Here is a 25,837-nt window from a genome sequence, read left to right on the forward strand (position 1 = left end):
AGTGCAGGAGAACAACACTGTCCCCATTTCGTACACTTTATGATAAAACCTTTTCATGATCACTTTTTATCTTAAAAAAAAAAAGTGCTTAAAAAAAGGAAATAAAATTGCTTGAATTATTACAACAGACAATCTGTGTCGAGCCTTGGTTTAGCCTTCCCCCAAACTCTTGGTTCCTTCCACCTCTGCTCCTCTCCCCAGTAAACCAGTGATCTCCAGTACTGAGTTACCTCCTACTCTGACATTTTGATAGTGGAGATTTGAGGCTTGCCACAGGCATAGACACGCCAGCAAAACTAAACAAAACAGCTCTGGAAAAATAACAAAGTCGTCACTCAATGGTTTCTAATTTTCCCAAAATTTCTGTAAGCAGGGTACTCACTTTCCGCACAGACTTGTCCCAGCCCTGCCCTTTACCTGCACATCCAACGAGCTTCGCTGTCTCACCACAAGCTACAAGCTCACTCCTCTTTTTTTTATTTCCCAGACATTTTTTTCTGTTCCCACCCATTTCTGTATTTCCCAGAATAATCCTAACGATTTGCCAATGGGAAAGACAGTAAACAGTTCTTTCTAACTATCCCATCTGGAATTATATCTCCCATTTTAACTTTTCCTTTGAAAATAAACCACTCAGTCTAACATTGCTTTAACTATGTTTTTAGAATAAAAATGTAATTATACTCTACACATACGAACTTCAATGCTAAAATTTAACTCCATCTATCCATAACTGTTGCTGGGAGACCAAAGATTATGCTACTCACTATAGGTCTTCCCCTTGCTTTTTATTTCAACAACCTCCAGCAGCCCTTTACAAGCCAACAGCTGCATAGTACTTTTGCTCTTTAATTTGTTTCAGTGGTTGCGTGAGCAGATTGAGGTCAGTATAATGCCCTCAAAATTCCTAGTGGCAAACTGCTGGTGTTACGTCTATTAAATCTGAGATGGCCACAGCCCAGACTTTTCCACATAAAAAATTCTGAGTCTGATCCAGTTATCCAGCTTTGGCGCAGGTTATTTGATACAGAACCCAAATGTTCCCAAAGAGACACAGCAGCAGAAACTGAACTCCTACATTGCAATCGTTAGATACAGGCTAAGCATCTGGAATTCAGCCTTTAGAGACCAGACTCAACTGTAAAATTCATCAAAATAGAGCTTTAAAATATAAAGACAAATATAGACTTCTTATATGAACAATGACAGCCCAAGTCATGACTGGTTTTCTAGCTACCGTCTCAGCTGTATTTCCTAATTCTAACAAAACCCTGAAATTAAGTATTGACAGCAGCGTAAGTTACACTTTTCATGTTTTGCCTTAGATGACCAGCAATCAGTGTAGCTGAAGACAGCTATTCTTAGTCTGACGCTATTTTGGTAACACTACTGCTGATTTAACTTTGCCCGTACAGACTCCGAATGCATAACTTGGCACCACGTGCAGCAGGCAGTCAGCTTTCTGTGGGTGCACGGGCCATGCTGTGCTGCCCAGCCCCGGCTGGAAGTGCTGTGGGCCTTTGGCAAGTGCTTAGTAAGTAAATCTACAGGAATGCACAGGCATGAAAAGTATTATTACATTGTTATTTGTTATGCTAATTTTGTTAAGGGTCTGTCAGGATTTCATTATAAACCTTATTTTCAAGGGGCTCATAAATCAACCATGAAACATATCCTGTGCTCACACTTTCATGCAAAGAATAAGTCCTAATAATATTATTGTCATTATTTTGCCAATTTAAAGCGAAAAAAGAAACAAGGTTTATTAAAATTCTACTTAATATTTTTTAAAATATAATCTGAAAGTTTAAATATATTATTAAAGCACTGTTAAAGAGAGCAATGCAAAACTCCAGCACTGGCAAACACTGAGCTTACCCTGCGATTTTGTTACTATCTGGAAATGTACTGAAACTCACGAAAACTTCATCTACTTGGCCTAATGTTAATGTTTCGGTGGCGGTCTGTACCCCTCCCTTTCCCTGGATGTCACCGGGTGTTCAGTGCTCCTCAGTCTACCAGCTACACCCCAAAACCTCCATAGAGCAGAGAGCCCCAAGACACATGCCACAACCCTTGGGGCTCTGGAGCATGCGTAGCTCCAGGACTGGCTCCCAGGTAAAAGGGAGCATCCTTGGGACAGGTTAACTACTCTTTCCTGGCTTTGGCACTCCCTGATAGCTCCAGCTAGGAATTCACATGCCAAGTCACAGTCTGCCCCAGAAAAGCCCTGCTGCCAAAACCAGGTCAAAATCCCAGAGCTGAAATCCAGCTTAACTACCATACTATGAGACAGATACAGATCAAGAGCTATGAGCTGCTGATGCAAATACACTACATTTACCAAGCTAAACTATACCTTACCAAACTAAACTACCTTTATTGATAAATGTAACAGTCATCCAATAGTCATCGATATCCTGCTACAGAACATATGTCAATTCAGAAATACTTGTTTCTGATCTTTTTATTATTTTTTATTTCTTCTCCTAGTCCACGGGGGCTTGTAGCCAAAAGTATTCCAGAGCTCTGAACATAGTCACAAACAGTAAACCTAGCTACTAGTTAGATCCCTGGTGGGTTACAAATCAACCATGGAAATATACTGAAAAATATAAGTAAACATTCCTGACATAACCTAAATACTAGCAAGAGCGAGATCTTTGTTCTTATTTTTATTTCATTCAGCTAACACATACTAACAATCTGTAACCTTAGTGTCCTCCTGACATGCTTTAGTTTTGCATCACAACAACACATTAAAAGATCAACCCTTAAAAGCTTAACAAAAAAAAAAAAGGCCAAGTGCAATCTATACGCGCTGAAACTAATGACTTTTATGACAATGTACTAATCCACCATATTAGTCTGGCAATCTAATACGTGAACGCCCAGAGTCTTAGTGTCTACAGGTTGTGCCATATGGCACTGCAAATTTAGATTTAAATTTGGCTTCAATATCACAACGGTCATCTCTTTAAAGGCAGAAATAAATGTGCTAATAGATACATGAGCAATGTATTCTTTTTCACAAATTTAAGATTAAACAATAAGCACTTTTCAGAGGCATGACTTACTCGCAGGGACCACAGTACTCTGCCAGGATTGTGAAATTTTTCACTACTGCCAGGTACGTTGCTGCCACAGGAGAGCTACAAATGAGCCTTGTAAGAAGGAGAAAAGGCTGACATGGATGTTCTGTGTAACATGGTGCGGGGGCAGTGGGTGGTTTTAAAAAAAAAAAAAAAAAAAGAGGAAATGATACGTTAAAGAAAATACCATACAAAGAGAAATATCTGTGAGACCGTACTTTAGTTTCCATAGTAAAAGGTCCTGAAATCCTTGCATGGGCTAGAAAAAATGAAACGTATCCTCATTGTACTTCAGAACACAGATAGTGTCATTACTGACTTCAGATCTATTTGCCCTCCCCAAATAGGAAATAAAGCTGACGGTCCTCATCTGTCAGCATGGGCAACTGCTTACAGCATTAAACTAGTGGTTCTCACTCAAGAGCACTTCACATGGCTTTGTGAGGGAGGAGGGCGGGATCCCTTCCCCTGGCAATCCAAGCTGCAGATGTCTGCTGGTGGAGGAGGCAGGAGCCACCACAGCGCAGTTGTTGCCTCCTGTCCAGGTGGGCAGAGACCTCCCAGTCGTGACGGTCGCAGCCAGGCTAAGCTAGCAGGAGAGGGATGTGATCTACCACCAACATTAGCTGATAGTGCAAAGAGCATCTCAGAAGCAGAGCTGTTTTTTCCATCTCTTTACTCACTTGACTCTGGGACTCCTGTTTGCGAAGAACTACCAGAAAAATGGAAAAAAAAAAAAAAAAAAGTTCCCTAACAAGTTCAAGGCTCCACAGAATAAGAAAACCATTGCTCAAAGCTAGTGGGAGACACACCACCATCCTGTGAAGCAATTATGTTTTCATCATGTTAAGTAACAACAGAGGTCCAGCCTCTTGGAACCTTTTTTGCATGGAGGTCACTTCAAAATAGACTCCTTAAAAGAAAAAAGGCAATAATTTGTACATAGATAATTGGAACAATGAACTAATTTCCCATACTATTTAAAACATAAATCTCTGGCTAAGAACATTGGTACACATGAAACAGTGCCAGCTCTGGACAGTAGCTCCAAAGCTGGGCACTTCACCCAAAGCAAAGGTCAACTCTCTTTGTCAAGCAGGAAAATACTCGAACAGATTTCATAGCTGCTGGCGAGGTAAAGTGTCACAGCTGAAATGTTTGCCCTTGCAGACATCACTGTTGAAATTTTGCATGACTTTCAGCATGATTTGAGTGCCACAAGGGGATCTGGTGGTATGTAGGGCACATGAGCCTGGGAGAGCAGCCCAGAGAGCCCAGCTACAGATGCACCAGGGTGCCTCACCGAAAGTTTTCTAGGCATATGGACTCAGGCACGTGTCATTTCCACAGCCTGATGAAGGCAGAGGGTCTCCCAAACTCCCAGAAGGGACACTGGTGTCTGACCAGCCATCCTCCTGCACATCTACCTCTCAACAACGTCCTGAATCCAGCTCCAAGCAAAGTGGCCTCAGTCACTTCCGTAAACCACAGAAGTTAGTTTCCTCCATCTTTTCAGTGACAGACAAAAAGGCAAAGTAGCAAGCCTGGAAATAGTCAATATTGACTCAGTTCCCACCTTGGTCCTAAGATCTGCCTTCGGAGAGCAGGGCTTTTCTGACTCACTTATAAACGAAAACCTTCCATTAAACCCTGGCGCTGCACAGCTTCTTACAGACAGAGGAAGGAGTCAGAAAAAAATCAGCAAAGAAAAGCCCAACAGATAGACAAGGGATCCGAGTTTTTCTCCTTAATTCTTCCATGAGGCTGGAGTCCACATGTGTCTGTGGACTGCAGGATGTCATGCCATGTCATGTCATGTGCAGCAAGAAGGTGAGCTCCAGCTCCTTCTACCCAGGATGGCCCCATGAAAAACCACCTTCGGTATTTCAGCTTTCTTCATCTACTACCTAAAGGTTACGTGATGTGAGTTAAGGAGCATACCCACAGCCCAGCCAGAACAGGTGCTATCACCTCCAAACCCAAATTCGATCCTGCAGATGCCGATCAGGTATCTCTGAGCCACAGCCACCAGCACATCGTGCTGTGACCAGGTTAACAAGCTTAGGCGATGGGACAGCGCAGACCAAGCCGAGGGTGGGTATTCCCCAGGCACCTGAAATGGTGTTGGAGACCATGAAGAAGAGACACATATGACCCCAACGTGATGTTCTCAGTTCCCCAGGAGAGAAGCTCCTCCTGGGGCTGGAAGCTGCATGGCTGGCTAAATTCTGCCATTTTGCTAAGCTGTGAAATCTCTGTACTACCTTCATTAAGGCAGGAAAGTACCGACTATGTAACATCCTTCTCAGACTTGGTTTTGCTTCAGTAAAGACAGTTACTATAAAATTAGGAAACTGAAAAAACCCTAATGGTAGCTGATGTTATTTACAGAGGATGAGCATTGCTTTCACTCTACTGTTTCAAGAGAATAAACCTTTCTAATAATTGTACAGGATCAAAGAGACAGTACTCCCAAATGTTATCAGATATGGCCCTCTGATTTAAATGCACTTCAAATAGCTGTTGGGGTTTTGGTTTGGTTTTTTGTGTTGTTTTTTGTTTTTTGTTTTGTTTTTTAACTTCAGTATCTTCTGGAGATAATATTTCCCTTTTAATTTGGGCAATTTTACAAATTCTAGGGAAGTTTCCCAGTACCTCACATGCTGTCACAGCATCTTCAAGCCATCTTTACAGCTCTTCCATCATATTTTGTGTAAAGAAAAACTTTTAGTTCATCACTGCACCAGCTGCTAATGAAGATCTTTAGGCTTTCTTCTAATTGATAAAGAGAGAATGACAAATATTTTAAGTAGCCATTAAACTGCGAAATCAATGGTGATTTACACAGAATTTCTATAGGAGCTACAGCACATTCACTTTAATATCAAGTGAGTTAATTGTGATCAATGATACTATAGCAGAAGGCAAATGAATTCTTAACGACAAGAAACTTTGCATGTTACAAAAATAGAAGCTAAGAAGAAATCTCTACCGCATTTTTCACATTACATCATTAGTAACTACTATGTTGAAAAAACTAAAAAGGAAAACATGAGAATTTTAAAGACTTTTATAGATCAATCTATTTTAGAAAACATAATAGGATTAGGAAAATAGGATAAGTTTTTCAACATATTTTTTTTTCTCTACATTAATGGAGATTTATTTTAACAGGTGTCAGATTAATTAAAAAGTTATCACCACAGAATTCAGGGTTATTTTTTTAGCCACTGAATACAAGGCTGGAGACTTTATGGGTGTCCTTGTCTCACTTTTACAACCTCTTTTGTTTGACTTGTAGGTTTTAATGTGTATCATAACACCTCTCATCCAGCAGTAAGAAATTCTCTAGGGAGCACTTGCAGAAAATAGGACATTGAGTCCATAATTAAAGTAATCTCTTCCCAGGCAGATGCTTCAGTTGGCTCTGTTATCACATATTACAAAAGGCATCTTGAGGCCTATAAAATGTGTAGCAAATGGCTTTGGAGATGAGAAACAGCAATTTTTCATCTAATTTTGATCCATAGACATGTAAGTACTGTATTGCCACTTTTTGGTATGGAGCCAAATAACTATTGTGGTTGTTGAAATAAGCTTGGCAGTAACCAAAATTAAAGAGTACTCCAGCTTTTATCGTCAGTCAGGAAAGCCTTTTTCTAACCATCTTTGCACTTAGCAAATAAGCATGCCATCTCAAATATGCGAGTTAATGCCTACATCTGGATTTAGAAGAAAGGCTTTATTGCAGCTTAACTCACCATATATATTCTCTCTATTTGCTTGTTAAAACCATCGTTCAAATTATGTCCCTAACATCTTCACTGCTTTGCAAAACAGTCGGTGATACTGATTGGAAGTGCACTACTGTTTAGCTTTTATATTTTGTTTTAGGACATTGCTCTTTGAATGTGTAAATAGGTTCTGCAAAGTAATTTGTTCATATCAGTTATAATCCTTTGCATAAACACTAATGCTGACAGGAGCTGGGTGAGCTTACGGAACATGTGTTTGGTTCCTGACTGCAGCTGATGTGTTGTATGTGGGCAAAATCTGGCCTCAAGCTGGCAAAGTACTGAAAAAAAGGCAAAGAGATTGACTTTCTTCCATTATCAATTTCTTCAAGGTTGCTATTTTAAACTCTTCCCTACTTGTGTGGGAAATCACAGAGATTGCTGGAGAGCTGTTTACACTTTAAGACTTCAAAAATGCATTTTCCATGGCAAACGTCTCAAGTAAATGTACATTACTACTAGGGCTAAACAGCTTATGTTGAGCTAAGAGGGATATTTAGAAGGCTGTAAAAGAAAATGGCATATTTGTTAAATTTCTAGTAAGAACTAAAAGATCCAAGCCACTTGAGAGCAATAAGGAAAACAATGCCATGTAAGGAAAACCCGATTTTGTAATGTTACAGTGGTACTGCATCTATGAAATATGTTGTGAGAATAGCCATTAATCAGCAACAAGAGCCAGAAAATGGCAGGAAAAATCCTTCAATAATTTGCACTTAAAATAAAATTTATTATTATTTGAGTTAGTGTAAGATCTCCAAGCCTTCCTTTAGGTGGTAACTCTTCTGTATCACAGAACGGAACAGAACTCTCACTGACAGCTGCTACGATGATGACCTTGTCATTATGATGCCTTTAGGGCAACCACCGTTAAAACATCACTATGCCATCATTATCAGAGCAGGTGCCATCCTGATACCTGTCTGAGACTTCTGCTCCCATGACTGAGCCGCTGCCCACCAGGAACTGCTGAGCAGCCAATACACAAAAGTTGGCTAGACCAAAATGTCCTGCTGATGTGTTGTCTCTGCCCCACACAGCTCACAGACCCACCAATATGTCACGGCCACAGCCTAAGTAATCACACTTGGCAAGATGCAAGTAATGTAACACTTCGGTACAGCTACCCTGGCCTTCTAACAGGGCTGTTAAGGCAGATGTGATGACTTGGGAAATGGATACACTGTTTATTAATTCTGAAAGTTAATGCTGTACATCTCTTTTTCAGATTACCTTTTTTTTTACTTCCACACTCCACAGAGGTTTCCAATACACTGCTGTACCAGCTAGCACTAGGTACCTGTTAAAATCTGGTGGCTCTCTCGTCACACAGATGGACCCGCTGTGGGCTACTGCCTGAAAGGGCCACAGTGCCATGGCAGAGGGGGGACGGCACTCACCCTGGGGTAGTTGTGTGCATCGGATGATGCTGATGACGGTGCTGCTTATCAAGGGTATTTTCAAAAAGGGTGTATTCCAGGCAGTAAGAGAAAAGGAGACAAGAAGACATGCCTCACTGGATTCAGCAACGAGTCTCCCATTCAGGAGTCATTCAGGAATTAACTTCCTTTTTTCCAGAGAACAAACAGTGAAAGACAGTGGAGAAGAAAGGAGAGAGCTAAAAAAAGATTCTGGTTTAAACCTGCCTAATGACCAGACTAGAAGAAAAACAAAGCAAAAGAATTATTGTTAATGATTCTATTTACCTCTATGTATTTTCTCTTTTACCTACCAAATAACAACTGTGTTAGAAACCTCTGCAAGCTTTGGAGCTATCTTGACCACAGGGGTCTTTGGCTATGAAAGACAGAGTTCATAAAGATATATAGACCACAATATGATCACATACAGGCCAGTGCATATCAGCAATGTTTGTATTCTGAATGACATCAAAAGAATTAACATCATTTGTGAATACTGAAAAAAAATCAGATACTGTAAAAAGAGACAGATACTATCAAATATATTCCTAACAATTCTATTCTGATGACATTTGTATAATGTATATACTGAGGTTATAGAAGGATTAGAATATTTTATTATATATTCTGAAATGTTTTATATGCAACAATATTATAGTATTTTATGATTTATAAACAGATCAAACCATATTTTATTCTATAACCACAAATAAGTATTATCTAAATATTAATAACAGATTTGAGTTTCTCAAACTGAGAAGGGAGGGATACACCCAATTGTTAACTGCAGTTTAAACAATTATTACAAGAGGTGTTTCAGAGTTCACTCTGTCAGCTAGTTTGAGGTCACGGTCATTCTGAATACTCAAATCCAAATTTTCCTAAAAGCAGGCAGAAAAAGCTGATCTAATTTTTTTATAGCTTCAAGTATAAGGTTTCTTTTGTGGTTTTTAGACTTTAGCTAGAACTAGATGTGAGGAAACCATCATAGTATAGAAAAAGGGAGGTTGTGGCGTTTTTTGTATTACTGGATTTTCACATTCATCATATCTAAATTTTCACATTTTATACACATATATGAAGTCTCGTGGAATGTTACTCCATGCCTACAAAATACTTTTTCGATCACTCTATTAAAGTTCATCCAAACAACCAAGGTCAGAAAAATATGTTAACTTGTGTGAACTGAGAATATGGACAGAGCATCCTTATATGTCCTTGGCTGGATACACAAACAGAGACAAATTTCAAACAAGTAATTTGAAGGCATGAATTTTAAAAAATACAAAAAGTGTTGCCTGTGCCTTTGATGACAGCACAGACACGTATGATTGCTCTGCTGGACCAAGGCCAGTGCTTAGTATCCTGCAGTACAGAGCTCTTCATGAAGTTATTTAGTAATAATCCCTTGCAAGAAGTCAAGTACTTTACAAAGTATACAGACAATACACTTATCTCAAACTCAGTCACGCACTGGACACTTGTTGTATTATCCACTTGAGAGATGTCATTGAAATGATCAGACTCTCTGTCAGCCAGGGGGACATTCCAGAGCTATAAAGGGCTTCCATGCAGCCACAGTGTCCAGTTGTTTGGGCTTGTCCGCAGCACTGAAATTTAGCTTAAAACATCTCTTACAATTGTCCTCTGCCTTTGCCTGTACTTGTGTTTTTACACACTATATGTTTACTGCTACATCATGGTTCCATGGATCTTTATTGCTCACTCTTTATATAACCAACATTTCCAAAAGAATTTGCAAAAACTGTTGCATGTCTATTTATTTCATTAAGCATATTTCTTCTAGGATGTCATTTTGAACAGTTTGTTACCAATCAGTTATTAGCAGTCATAAGATATTTCATTCAACTCCTCTATTACACAGGAAAATCTCTAGGTGGAAGCGAACTGTCGGAGTGTGCGTAATACATTTATAGTCTAGTCATGTTTTCAAAATTAAGCCATCTTGAGAAAGGGGAAGACAAAACACTGCTTTGAACAAAACAAAGATTTATGTTGTTGATGAACTAGAATATCTCTGAAAAATAACCCTGAGGTTAAATTTCAGAGAGAGAAAAGCAAAGTTCAGGAGAGAATTTTAAACACAACTACTGATAATTGAACTATGTATTGTGAATTGATGGTCTCATGCACAAAAATAATGGGTACGTTGCTCGGAAAGGGAAGAAAGTAAAATCTAATCTTTGCTTCTAGAATTGCCAAATGAACATTTGTAAGAAGGCAACAATTCTCACCATGATTGTTTTATTATTTAAATAATACCAGTAAAAAATTACTGAATTTCATTTTATTTCATGCAGGAGGTGCCAGAATCCTATATGGAACCACGCCAAAATCGTAACAGAGTAGCCAAAGGCTATATTGAGCTGCCTTCTGCTATCAGACATTACAAGTACGTGGAATACTAAATTTGTATCATATGAAGAACAGAAACCATCCTAATACTGTATCTTCTTGCAGTTTCTATTCTGGCATTACACAATGTTGATGAAAGTAGCATTTTACGCTTTTTGGTCATCTTTTGAATTACATTCTACTAACTTATCAATAGAATTTTCATGTGCTTTTATTTTTAATAAAGGTTCACATCGCCATTCTTTCAGGCTCTGTTGGTTCTGCTTTTCTTGCACCTACACAGCATGAGAAGCCTAAAATAGCAAATGACCATTTGTTTGCAAACTTGGAGAAAACATTAAAAACTGAACATTCCTCTCATAAAAGTGGGGGTTTAGTAGGAGTATCAGGCATGGAAGAGAATATTAGACAACAGACTTTAGGAAAAAGGAAAAAAATTGCAAGATTTTATGAACTTTACAAAGTTGCCTTTTTTATTCATACCCTTTAGCAGATTTCAACTGTTGAGCAGCCTGCTCATTGGAAATTCTTGACACTGACAAAGCTACTGACTGATGAGGGTGGTGGGGATGAAAAATTCATCTTCATGATTTGGCACAAAGTGTTTATGTTTAGGCAGCTGAGTGAGTCTGGGTGGGATTCAGATCCACGTTTAAAAAAGCTTAAAAGAGGTACCTATATAAACGTCTACATTGGAGCTAGGTAGCTAGTGATCCATTTTGGTCAGTGGAGACCTAGGGCTTGATTCAGCTGCCTAAATACATCTAAAACAATTTGAAATGTCCTAAGGAAACTAGTATAGCTACAGAGATGTTCTAGACCTACAGGTACCTCTCTTTAAATGTGGAACTTAATGTCAGGCCCTAGACGTTTATGGAACCAGACTGCACTCCCATTAACTCTCAACGGAGTTAGACACACAGCTCACAGATAACTGCCTACCTGGAGATATCTGCACATACTACCTCCAGTTGAAAAAACTTTAAAATCCCTTTAAGGAGTGGAAAATGAGGTGCAACCAGCTTCCACCCTCCCTTATGGTTTTCTTGCTTTGCTCTGAACGCTTTTGAATACTTACCATCACGGTACACTTTGTGTTACCACCTTCCACGACTAAAATTCCTGAAAACACCCAGAATTCCTCATTAGCCATCTCTGTTTACTTTACCACCACACAAAATAGACAAAGCTCAGACAAAACTAATAGACAAGCTAAATCTAATTGTGCACAGTCAGCTGAGTCTGTGCTGCTTGGGTCATACTTAGAGAAGCCACAATGATTCCATGCACGGTGTTTGCATTTCACTGGAAAATTAACAAACACAGAAGATGGAGGTGGTATTCTGGGCACCACATCAAAACGGGATATGAGAGTGGAGCCAAGATCTGAATCAAATATTGGCTTGTGATTTTCAGAATGTTACACATAACATTGATTGACAGTACAACAATGCCTCTACCCAGGGAAGTGGAAAACCAAGCAAAGGAGTAATTTTTCTTCATAGTTCCACCAAGCTGGCACACCAACAAGGAACAATTACTGATGATTTATTTTTTTTCACCCTTACCTTGCAATAAAGAGTAGGAAGAGAACGGCAGCACTTAACTGAAGCAGGGTGCTGGTGCTCCACAGAACCCCAAAGCCAAGGCTGTCTCTACACTAAGGTTTCCATGTGCGTTAAGACACACTTTTCAACGGGCTGCAATGATTGTAAATCATAGCAACAGCTAGGATGCTATGCACAACAATATACTTAATTGTACAATTCTGTTTCATCATAGGAACATTAGAGATAAAAACTTACATGACCATATAATTAAGAGTTGAATGATTATATATAAATACAAGGGACTTAAGGAACCTTAGTTCTGATATTTGCTATTTCCTGTTTACTTTCCAGTTTTAATATTTGTGTGTATTATCATTGTGTATAGAGTAAACATAATTGTGTACTTAATCTTGAAGATAATCCTCTGTATTTCTTTCAAACAAATGAAAAAACCAGTAAACACTGTCTTAAATGACAGCTTAGCTAAGTGGTTTACCAGGGGAATGTGGTGCTTTCAGACAACATAGCCCTTTCCCATCCTGGCTAGAGGACTAATATAGCAAACCATGTAATCTTCTTGGATGTTTATTCAATACTTGCATAATTATTATCATAGGTTTTCTATAAATGCTTTAAATAGGTAACCAAGCCTCTCAATCACAGTCTTTATGTTCTGTAGTGTTTGTACAGCATGGTATTTCCAGTTCATACATTAACACCATTGCCAGTTCCTAGAAACAGGCTTAAATACAAGGGCATGAGAAGACCAGTTCTAGAACAGGGCATTCCAGATTTCCCAGAATGGAGTTGTATCGTTAGGTGATTATGGGAAATGGCATACTCTCAGTGAAAAACACATCTCCTTTCTTGAAAGTTCCTTCCAAGTTTCTTTTAATAGTTCTGCCTCAGCATTCAGTTAAAACTTTTTCCAGGAGCTGGGCTGAGAACCAGTTGCTCCTGCCTTAGAAGCAATGTGCCAGTGCCCTGCCTCAGCAACCACAGCTCTCTTACCTCTGTCTTCATCGGGGGACACCACCACAACTATTCCTGTTCCCTTTTAGCCATTTGTGCCATAAGCTGTATGAATTAGGCGTCAAATAATGTACAACTGGGCCTTTCAGTACTTTCAAAGACTTCTCAATGTACAGAATTTTAAGATCACTTGTGATGGGTCACATTTCTTGCATGGGTTATTAGGCACTGCCTACAGACTCAGGCAGACAGCATTACAGAAGTCCAGTCAACAATTGGTAGAGGTTATAGTGAATATATATATATATATAGACACAATCATAAGACACTTGTTCAATGACTAGCAAAAATGGCTATGTAAGAAAAATACTTATTTTCCAAAGTACTTTCTATAGCAACCTATTCTATTTAATACAGTAACTGGAACTTCTAAAATAAACCATGCTGATGGTCAAAACACAATATGCTTTTGAAATTTAGGTCAGCTTTATCACTTTTACAAACTAGTAGGTTAAGCCATCTATAAAACAACAGGCTTAACAACCGAAGATGTAACCTGCTTAACAGCCACCATTATCCCTCCATGACAGGCTGAGCTTTAACTAGGTTAGCGTGAGCTTAGAGCAGAAATTACAAACAGTGAAACCTAGCAGAAGGATTAGGAAGATAATGTTTTACAAATTTGCACACCATCAGAGAAATTACGTGGTAGTGTAAAGGACGATCTACTATTTTTTGGTGGTAAAGAGCATTTACAGATCCTGGCAATTTCCTCAGAAGCCCCTGGTGCTCAACACCTGTTTAAAATGGTCCTAATCTACTTTGTTTTGTAATAAATGATGCATTTTATCCTTCAGTTCAGTAGCTCATTTGAAAGTATCTATGGTGAAAAAATACTAAAAGGTTACACTGAGGTGGACTACAGGGACACTAGCAGCTTCCTGTGTTTCTCTTAGAAGTGTGCTTTATAAAAATGTACTTCTAAATATTTATTTGCCATAATAATGTACTTGGGGGGGGGGGGGGGGGAATAGAGAATAAGCAACAATTTGCACATGATCAGTGGGGGGGAAAAAAAAAAAAAAAGGCTATTACCTGATTTTGCATAGAAGCAGGTTGGCTCCTGCCACCTTGCCCCATAGAGCGTAAGGTTCTGCACCGTCCCTTGCCCTGGTGAAACCGGGGAGGAGGCTTGCTGAGTGAAGTGCGAGCCAAAGAAAGATATGTGGCTCCATCAGGTCAGGCAACATCTGGCAGTGGCTCAGCACTGTGTGCAATGGAAATAACTGGGCTACATCAAATTGTAGACATGAGGAATCTTTCAGCAGGGAAGGAAAGAAACAGAGTGCTGTGTTTGCTAGTTGCTGTACAAGGTGTGAATCCCAGCTTGCTGCATCCCTGCGTCTCCCACCCCCAAGAACAAGCCCATCTTCCTTGTAGGAGCTCCCTATGGCACTGAACCCCACACCTCTCCCCACAGCATTCCCAGTTCCCCTTATCCCAAAGGATGAAAGCTTTGCTAGCCCTTCTTTCCTGCAACAGCAGCAATACTTTGGGTGTCCATCACTGGCTGTTTTAGTAAACTAAATGTGGTCAGAAGCCATGCTTCTTAGCCATGCCTGGGAAACGCATGGGCTGGTAGCTGGAAACTGCCAAATTAATGCCAGGAAAATTTTGGCAGCTCATACACAATCATGTTGTAGCAGGCAGGACTGTTGCTAGGAATGTCCGAATTTACTGGTATAAATAATGCTCTACCTGGTTGCTGATTTTTATGAAACTTAGCACCTTGATATCTGAAACCCCTTTGTCACATTTGTTTTGTTATCAACGGGTATAAGAGCTAAAGGGGAAGACAGACTGACAGCATCACCACACAAATCCTGTTTCGTAGGCATTCAGTCTTTTTCAGGACTGAGCTCTAGAAGAAGCATGGATGAAGCGAAAGGGAATTTTACCCATGGCATCTGCAGGGTCATGACTTCCCTGTGTCATGTTCATGCTCCCAGTGGAAGACAGACCAGGTCAATAGTATGTGCAGTTAATAAAAGCTAGCCGTGCACTGGCCTGTTTAGAGATTTGCCTGGTGACCTTTGTGCAAATTGTCCAGGGAGAGGTATCAACGCTGCAAAAATGGCACAGCAAAGCTAGTGATAATTAATAATCTTATTATCCATCCCCAAAGAGGTCAAAGACCAATGAGTTAATGTGAATTCACAGACATATTGGCAACAAAGAGTGTAGGAAGCTTTTACCTATGTTGCACTGTTGTCAGTCTATAAATTCACATACCTTCTGTAAATATTTAAAATTTATATTAAATGAAACTTAAGTTAAATTAATTAAAATTAATTTATATTAAATTTGAACTAGACTGGTAGTTAGTCTCAAGTGTTAAAAAAATCTTGTTTACGTTAGTTGTTTACTATAGAGGAGCAAATGGAGATGAACAAGGTAGAGCCAAATCTCTGGAAATCCTGAAGTCAGAGAAGCGGGTAAGGCAGGCAGACTAACACCACACCAAAAAAATAGCTTTGTTTACTGTAACTTGTGATTTAGTAGGCAGGGGAAACAACAGCTGAAGCAAGAAAGTGTGGGCAGCTGAAGAAAAAATGAGGAGGACTGGAGGTAAAACATATCCCTCCTCTATTCATTTTCTTCAACTGATGATCACATTTACCCAGAAGTCCTGCAGCCAAATGTGATCCTGGAGTAAACACTGACTTCAGAGCAGCTGAGCCTTTCCACTCTTGTCTGAATTTGTCCTACAGGACATCAAACTGATCTAACTGCATTGGTTTGCTCATCCTCAAAGTCAAACAAGTATCACCCGTGGAGCATCCTTATACCATGGGGTGAGGCAGTCTGTAAAGCCACTGAGACTGACAGACACCTGGGTCAGGACGCTGGGAGCAGCTGTGCTGCTGGGCAGGATCAGACCTCTCAGCCCTGACGGTTTCATGGATAGCAAGGAAAGACAGTTTTGGTGTCTGCGCCAGGCTGCTGACACACATAGGTATACATCCATGCTGTAAATTGCATAGTCGAGAATAAATTCAGATTTCTGCTATGTATGCTCTGCACACTGCGGCATGGCTAAGGGCTTTGCTAAGATAGTACAAACACCACCATTTTTGAAGAGGTGCTAATGGTGAAGAGGTGCATTATGGCTTATACACACTGTGAATTACAGGTTGGATTTCCAAAACTGTTTGATGCTGACCTAACCGTTTCCACTGAAGCCAGTGATGAACCTTCCATTGATTTAAAGACTCTAAGGTAAGGACCCATTGCCTTAGAGAACAGCCCTTTAATTTCACTTAAATGGGAATGAGCAATCACAGTAGTATTTTTATTTCTAGAGAGCTACTTGTCACCTCTTCTTCAACAATGCTGAACATGAACAAAAAAACTCAGTACAAAACTATGGGGGTGGGCAGGGTGGGGAATCAGTCACAGGAAAACAAAGAGCTGTTTATAAACTGACCTCAAAATGTGCAATGCAGGGTCACATCTCTCAGAAATAAATACATTCTCAGTCACTGTGCAAGCTAGGACCAACAGTTATTTCTTGAATACCAGGAAAAACAAAAATCTGAGAAAGAAAGGGAGTAAGCAAGAATATGCAGAGAAGATGCACATCTCATACCTCACTTTTCTCAGGCAGCTCAAAGAACAAAATTTAGCTGCTACAACTTGATCAACAAAGGAAACTAGTTTTAGAGAAGAATTAAAGGAAGTATAAAATTCACAGATTTTCCACAGAAAAAACATAGTTGACAGATTTCCTCAAGGAGGCTAACTTTTATAATACAGAATTTAAGTAAAACAGTGACAGTATTTCCTCCCATATTTCATCAAATTTGACTTTTGTCAAATAGTGAATGGGAATCTTAACTACTGTAAACAGCTACAGCTTCTCTGGTACACTGTAGAAATTACTAAGAAACAAATATATTCTCAGAAGTGAGTTACCGCTCATCAAAACTAATATTTTTCCCAATTTACGTTTAGAAGTTCAGAAGAAAAAGAAAACTAGAAATAAAATTCTCTTGACATTGTCATTGCAGCTCATAAATAATGTACTGTAACAGCATAGGCAAAAAAAAAAAAAAAAAAAGCATTATGTGGGAAAAGGGAACTATCAAAGATACAGATCAATCAGTCAACAGGTACCATGTTCACCATCAGCAACTTATGTTCTCAGAGAAGTCACTCACTCACTTTCTACTTTTCATAACATGTTAAACAGCTTATGTGGGGCACTTACCTGCAGCTTCCTGGTATAGGCAGAAAGGGAATAATAGTCAGAAGATTTGTTTTGACAAACAGGACAGCCACAGGAACACTGAAATGTTGCAACTGTTCACTTATCTAATTAGGAAGCAATCTGAGTTTTTTCTATGAACGGGTCAAACTTGAAATATTTCCTACTCCCAAATCCACTTCAGTTGTATTTTCTTAAATAAGATTTCTCTTAAATCTGATCCACCAAAATTCTGGGACAAATAGTTAGAAATTACTTTAATGTAAAATACAGCAAAAGATATTCTAATAATTCATGTCTGTGTGTTTTGTTGGAACTTTATATAGTACTAAATCATCAAATGACACCTTAGGTCTTTAAAACTAATTACCAAAAAGCGTGTAAAAATAACCTCTTGGTTTTCTCCAGGTTGTAAACTAGCTGGACTAAGCAGAAGTTAAAAGTCTTTGTTATTAGGAACAGTAAATACCTAAGTATGAATACTTTCAAATACTTGTATTTTATGTTGAAGCTTACAATCTGAATAATGCACCTGTGTGGAGTTCTAGCTCTCATTAAATGCAAGAGATTTAGGTCTGCAAAAAATTAGGTCAATGCAAATGTACTGTATACTTAAAGGATCGATGATATGATTAATAACTGAGAGGAATCAATTTCTATTGAAATGCTAGGCTTGATGCACTTGTACATCATTTCACTGACAGCATGCTACATGACAAAAACTATGTCCTTCCTAGAAGCTTTGAAATATAAAGTCTAAATATGCACAGAAACCCTTCAGCCAGGAAGAACTCAATATTCTTACTTTTCACTAAAGTCTACAGTTTTCAGGACCGACTCCTTGATCCAGACTTAAGGTTCTAGTACAAGCAGGTTAGATCTCTTCATTATCTCCCAAGTAATTATCTTCTCATAGGCATTGTGATTCATATACCTACATGAAGTTGACGCAGCCTGTCCCCGCAGGTGGAGCAATCCAAACAAAACTGAGGTTTGTAGTCGGGAGATGGCTCACGTGTGATGCAACCACGCTGCACATAAACTGGTTTCCAAACTGGTGGTCAGACATTATTCCTACAAGAAAGACACAGGGGAGATAAACAGTAACACATGTTAATGGCTCATTGCAAGGTGCTAACAAACTGAGAAATACATCTGCCATGTGTTTCATCATGACAACACAGGGAAAAAAACAAGACTATGCCACTGAGTAATTAGAATTCGTGCCAATGAAAACATTGGAGCTGGCCTTTGCTTGAGCCAAGGCTAACTGTATTTACTGCAAGGCTCCATGTATTTACTACTGTTATTCTTCATGAGACCAATACCAGAGGAATTATTTGCATTTTTAAAGGAAAATATGGATCACAGTTACCGTAAATCAGTATTATTCTATTACCTGATTTACACCCATTACAGATCTACAAGAAAATATAAACCTGAAGGAAAAAAATGCTATCTTTTAATAATCAAAATGAAGCTGTTAAGAGAAAGGTGTTATCTTTTAGTAGACAGGCACATCTATTTGGAAAAAAGCAGATGAACTTTGGATTCACGAACTCTTCTGATCTGAAATAAAAGCAGCAACCTTCAGCAGGTTTACCAGTACACATTCCTTTGAAAAATTTTTTATCAGCCTCTAATACATGGATGAATGTAAATGTCATCTATTAATCACTCCCTCTGGAATTCGCTGCAGTTCATCGTTAGACAAAAGAACTGTATTTTTTAACAACAAAACAGTATCAGACAGCAACCTTCTCCCCCTCAGAGCCCTTCTGTAGTTTCCTACAAGTTAGTGCAAACTGGGTTGTTTGTTTAACACCCTTTGGCTTAAAGTATGTCAGTCTTACTTGAGTGGAGTACTATGCCTTTAATCCTAGTACATTAAACAGTAAATGTTGAAACTATTCTTTTGAATGCACTTATCAGAAGGAAATGCCTTGTTCCAAGTCACTTTAAATACTGAACCTTCAGTCCAGAAAATAGTGACATGGGCTGAAAGATGGCTAGTAGGATCAAAAGGAAAAGCAAATGATAGCAGGTACCTCTGTGTTCAACCAGGTCACTGTTAGCTGTTGGGTGACTGTATCTCAGAAAGTTTATGGTGGCTGGTATTTCTTATATTTACTTGCTGCAATTCAAACAACAGAGAAATAAAACCCATCTCTGCTCCCGAGAATCCTCTACAACTGTTCTTGATGACAATTCTTCTGTCATGTGAACCCAGCAATCTCTCTTCACCCTTCACAGATCCGGAGGTGGAAGGAATTCCAGAGCGAGAAATTGCCACGAAGGAGGGGGACGAATCCTTCCTAATGCAAACAGTCTGCTCCACCTGGTGCCTCGGCAGGGACTGCCCAGCCAGCAGCATGTTGCACGGAGGACGACTGTCTCACAAGCAAACCGTTTAGCATTTTATAAATCAAAAATAACATCTGAAATCCCATTCAGGTACTCGTGAGGACTGTAGACTATAGCTCAGCTTTACATATGTCATTTATCCTAAGGGCTATCAAATTCTAAACCAGCTTCAATTTCTTGGGGAGGGGGGAGAAATGAAGCCATAGTGAGTTTAAGTAGTGTGTCCCAGGAATGACAGGAGACAGTGGGTGATGGCAGTGATGCCTGTATCTTTCACAAAGGACCAGAGTCTTCTCACTCAGGGTCTCTCTGTTAGTTCCCCACTGAAGCAATACACATGAAGTTTTCCATCATTCACACAGCTACACCTTTCAGCTCAAATCCTCAAGCAATGCTAAAGCCCGTTGGGGCACGATGGCCACAGGGAAGGCTCAGGCTCCCCTGGATGAACCTATTTTCTGTAGAGCAGTAGAAGGGAAACACAGGGAGATGTTATTTCACTAACTGTTGCTTATTGCAGGACACTAGATAGAGATGAGGTTTGGCCATCTCTTGCCTCACTGTTTTAAATCTTTGTTTGCCTGCCTTGGCTAACTGGGAGGGGTGGCATTAACATCCTCAAAGAAACCCACTTGACCGGTGGGACCCACTGTCCTGTCTTCAGCCTCACTAATGAAGTCTATATCCAGTGGTGCCCTGCTGAGACAGGCGTGTCAAAAAATATGCCCAGAGAGGTCCCTCACAGAGCGAGTGCTATCTAGGCAACTGCTTTGCTTTGCTGAGGGTGAAAGGTGGTAACTCTGTTTCCTTCCCAAAGTCGTGAGTCTAGTCCCTCTCTCTTTGAAGTTTGTGCTAAAGCCAGTGACTTCAGTGATGGCACTCTGGGACTGACACAGTGCACCAGCTCTCATCTATCATCATTTCTGGCTGCACAATGGGAAACACAACTACAGACTTTATCAGGTTAATTGAAAACCAGATGCTGTCAGGGGAGAAAGAGGAACAGCCCTTCAATTTGAAGGAATCCCCCTTTCTCCAGAGCCAGCCAAATACAAGGGAGGACAAAGCCTGCCCTTACCCCACTCCCCAGCCAGGGGACAGGCACGCCAGCTTGGCCAGCTTGGGGAATGTGACCGCTTCCCTCCTTGGCAGCGACTTGTGAGTTAATGAATTCCCTAGGTTTCAGACAGTAGACTGCAAAAATGTGTCTAATACATCAAACACATACAACATCTGTGGAGAATTTCTTTTTCCTTTGATTTACAGTTTAAAAAAAGAACAACTTTACAGTGACTAGAATAAATTCTAACCAATGAAAAACAACAACTCATTCATGTTTTTCTGGAAAATAGTCAATGAATTGCACAGGGAATATTCAAATTTTATCATTGTGTCACCATTTTACCTTTATATTTTATTAATAATTTATTGTGATAGTTTTTACAATAAAAATTACACCTCATCTGCTGAACCTTTACTGGGTACATCGACTCCATTTTGGAGTTCAGCGGCTTCACAATATTTCACAGTAACTAAATAGTGAAACTTCCGTGAGCCACAGAGTGGTATCAAAAAAAACTTTTTCATGTTTAAACCCCAAAGTTTCCTACTGAAAAGGTGAACATAAAAATCACCAAAATGCCAGGAATGGAGTAACACAATGGATACTAAGAACTTACTAAGTTAAGGATAAAGAATAATATTTCTCCTCCTTGCTTCCAGTCCTTTTGCAATCCCCTGCTATGGAAGACAGCTCCTCCCTTCTCCTCCATCCCCTCTCCAATTTGACAAGCTGCTTCCCAAACTCAACATTTGCCCCATAACAAATCGGAGGACAAATGTGAAACAGCATTCTGCTGCTACAAAAAAAGGAAATTAATATAGGACAAGCCTGATTATTTATCAGCTCTTGAAACAAAACTGTATCCCATATGTACCTCAGATGGCTTCAAAGACACTTGTTTAAGGCATTTGGCTCAGGTCAACATTGTTTACAGGCATCCCCCCTCATGTCCTGTTGACCAATACAACTATATACATTCAAGTCTAGTGTTTAAAAAAGTAAAAATCTTAAGGTAAAATTTTAAGATCCACCTGTTTACAACTCTATAAATACTTTTACAAATAACCAAGTGTTTCCATGTGACTTACTGGACGCTGAAACGTTCAAAGGTTTGCAACAGCTACACATCCACAGCTCTAAAACAACCTACATGCAAAGATGCTGTTAGCATCACTTTGAACTCCTGCTCTCTGCTCCCTTTGTTTTTACAGCGTGCACTCATCATACTGACACGTTTCAGACAACTGAACCTTCTAGATTCTCCAGCCTCTAAAATTTCTGAGGCTTTAGAAGTCTCAGCATAATACTACAAATCCCAGACATGCTTTGTAACTGGCAACAGCACTGCTAGAAGAACTAGATGTGTTCAGTTCCTCTAAGATTTAACTCAGCAGCTGTTTTTATTGTGTAAACTTTTAAAAACGTGGTTAGCCCTATTCAATGCGCTATCTATAGTCAGTGAATCAACTTCTATGTAAAGAAGTAGATTTCAAGAGATAGATTAAATAAAAGACATCCAGGGATAGAGAAAAATTATTGAATGGAAAAATCTTAGGTGAAGTCAGATGACAAATGCATAGTTTCAAACTTTATATATGGAAAATTACTTTATTTAGAATCAGAATGACTAGTAGAAGTGTAGCAACTAAAGCAGGGGAATGTTTTGCCCCTTTTATAAGGCCAGAGGAAGGTGAGCAAGAGGTGAAGATGCCGTTTTAGGTGGTCCATAAATAGCCAAGCACAAATGCAGTTCCTGAACTTCTTATTACTTTCATCTTGTGTAGCTTCTCCAAAAAGGAGAGGTAGAGGATAGGAACTGTTCTCCCAGCTGGGCCCCCCAGAAGCCAAAAGATGGGTTTTTTTTCTACTGGCAGAGCTTGGGAAGCATCTAGCGGTTCAGATACATGCACTAGATTTTCATCATTGTCTGCTTTCTAGGTCTAAGAAATGTGGATTTGTAATAGTCCTGACTTACATGTGGCAACTATGTAATGTTCCTTATTACAACACGATGTATCCTTCTTCTGCATCCTCATTAGAAAACAGTTTCCTAAACCAAAACTTTATGCAAGGAGTTCATCTGCACATCAAGGTCCTTGGTAAATCCTTCATCAAGGCTAAGTCTCAACAGACTTTCCAGCACTCAACCAGATGGTAAGTAGTCTACTGTTTCCTACTTATTATATTAATTGAGTATGATATTAAAGGAGAGAGTTAATGTTAAATGTTAAATACAGGTGTAAAACAAATGACTGCTTGTGTTGTTTTGTTTTGTTTTTTGCTGCCTCTAAACTGATTCTCTGCTACATACTTCCATTTTCAAAGTTATGCATGAGTGACAGCAAAATGCCAAACATAAAATATTGATGAAATACCAAGAAAATAAAGCTGTAAGTAACCAAATCCCTCTGGGATCTTTGGGAAAGTAATAATTCCTGATAGTAAATAATAAATTTCAGTCAGAAATAAACACCTTCAAATTAGATTTTTTGTTATGTAAAAATGAATTACCTAGTCCTAGGAACAGTCTTTTCCCTTAGAAAATAGAGCTGGGGACCTACATTCTCCACCCAGGCTCTAGCATCTCAAAGGGCAATCCATAAACCCACAAGATAAGCATGGTTCTGCCTGGTGCTACGAAGCAGGGAGTGATGCAAATGGGAATGTGCCAGAATACACCTCCCATGCTGAACCCCACGCTAAAGTGGCCAGACTATAGTCTGCAGCTTGCTTCTCCCATGCAGCACCAGGGACTTGTTCTGAGAAGGGATGCAGGACAATTCATTTTTTTCGCAACGGAGAGATGCTTGTAGCCATATTTTTTATAATAAACTATCATTTAAAGCAACCCCTTTGGCAGAAAGCTTATGCCCATAGTCTCTTCTTCCCAGAAGCACATCCTTTCTATGAAGTTGAAGATCAATTGTATCCAGAGGTCCCCTCATTCTCCTGTTGCATATAAGACCACACTACTCAGATGCAAGAGTGTTGGGATAAGTGACATAGCTTAGTGGCTACTGACAAGGAGCCTGGCTTTTTAGTAAAGTCCCTGTGGGACAGGTCTCCAGGACCACCACAGAACCAGGGTTCTTCTGCAAGTTAAGGGAAAGCCACATGCCTCTCTACATTGTTTGAGGAGCCACAGAGGCTGAGGCACAGTTGGGCACATAGCTGGCAAGATGCAAATTCACAGAAATCCAAGTGCAGGCCCTAAGGAAATCTTCAGGCTAAAATCTATTCACTGAACGTATATAGACACCAAGTGCATTTTACAGCTGCTGAAGCTGCAGCTCTCAGGCCACATTTTCAGAGCTAGCACCTCCCTTTGTCCTAGGTCACTTTGGATGTTTAAAGGCCTGTTTTGATCCTTACCTGTAAATACATGTGAAAATGAAATACGTGATTTCCCTGAATGATATAGTGAAATAATGGTTTATTTTTAGTTACTGGAAGAATACTTGAGCACCATCCTTAAGCTATTATGAACCCCTTACAGGTACTCTGAAATGTAAGTCCTAAAATCCTGTGGAGAACTTGTGGTAGGAAGAAAACAAGTTTCTTTCTGTTTGTGGTTTTTTTTGTTGTTGTTGTTGTTGGTTGGTTGGTTGTTTTTTTTTTAATAAAAAATCTAAACAAATATATGTTTAAGAAAAATATCAGTAGTCTCTGTTAAAAAGGACTGCTGGAGTAAATAAATATCTGGAGCTGGTAACTATAATTTCTAAAACGTGAACAGAACAGTACAATTATGCGCTCATACAGTTTCTACTCAAGCAAGCAGCCAGCTAAAGGCAACTGAATTAGCCATGCAACTTCCTTTCAAAGTAAACAAAGCTGCAGAATCTGGCCTTAAGTGGACTGCACCCACCTAGCTAAAATATGCTCTTGTTGATTGATTTTTGGGGGATGATTTCATTCTGCTTCACAGGAAAAACACATCTCGTTTGATAGAATGTAACAGACTGCTAAAGCACTTGGTGGCCCTTGTGATCAATTAAGGGTCAGGATGGTTTGATAAATGATTAAACAGTATGAAGAAACAAAAGACCAGCAACCATCAGATACATTCTTCCACCCAGCAATATATTACCTTTATCTTTCTTGAAGTCATGTGTTTGTTTCACTATGATTATCACCACTTCATTATTAAATAACAAATCCTTTCAGCATGTGCAATGTTGGGCAAAATATCCTCCACAGGCTAAGAACAGTAGAAAAAAATGGGTACGTTTATAACAACTTAAAGTCTGTCACTAAAATCCATAACTCCTTTTATGGTCAGGAGCCAACTTGAGCCTGAATATAGCAATCTGATTCCTGGGGGGGTACTGCTGTGCTGAAGTGACTCAGACTTGGGACAAGTATGGGGTTTATAACCTTTTGATACATATACAAAATTTACGTGTTTTTTTATATAGTTCTGAAAACAACAATTTATTGGAAGTTCACATTTGAATTACATTCACAATTTGTGATCTAGGTACGAAGCAGATTCAGTAAGGGCATTTAGGTGCTAACAAGAGCAGTGTTTTATGTTCACGTTTTTTGAATACTGAAGCAAGCACTTCACTAGAAACGCAGGTCTGCAAGAATGAACAGATTTATGAAAACTTTCTCTGAAAGAGAGAATATTTTTTTTTTGCTTAATCTCTCTTTTAATGTTCTACTTTTAAGGGATTGTTAATCAAAACTTTTGAGCAGCCTTTTGTTAGAACCCACTTAGGGGTATAATTTCATCTCAGGGATTTATGAGTGCTGGTCTCATTAAACCTAACAGGAGTTACACATATGGAAATTGTGGTGCACAGGGAGGAGAATATCTCCTTTAATTTGCATAATTCCCCAAGACACTGAATGAGCCCCTTGTGTAATTTGCAATATGGCAGCGTGAGTCAGGGGGCGGGGGTGGTGAGACCCTGCTCTGCAGCGTGTTGGTGG

General features: G+C 39.4%; 1 protein-coding gene across 1 annotated transcript in view; it reads right to left on the reverse strand.

Moving 5' to 3' along the window:
* Positions 1 to 25,837, reverse strand: part of RELN (reelin) — a 297,990-nt gene that overhangs the window by 193,650 nt on the left and 78,503 nt on the right. Inside the window, 1 exon segment of the mRNA XM_055711198.1 lies at positions 18,411 to 18,546. Within this exon segment, the coding sequence (XP_055567173.1) occupies positions 18,411 to 18,546 (136 nt within the window).

Source organism: Falco cherrug, chromosome 5 (assembly GCF_023634085.1).
Source record: "Falco cherrug isolate bFalChe1 chromosome 5, bFalChe1.pri, whole genome shotgun sequence".
Taxonomy (NCBI): domain Eukaryota; kingdom Metazoa; phylum Chordata; class Aves; order Falconiformes; family Falconidae; genus Falco; species Falco cherrug.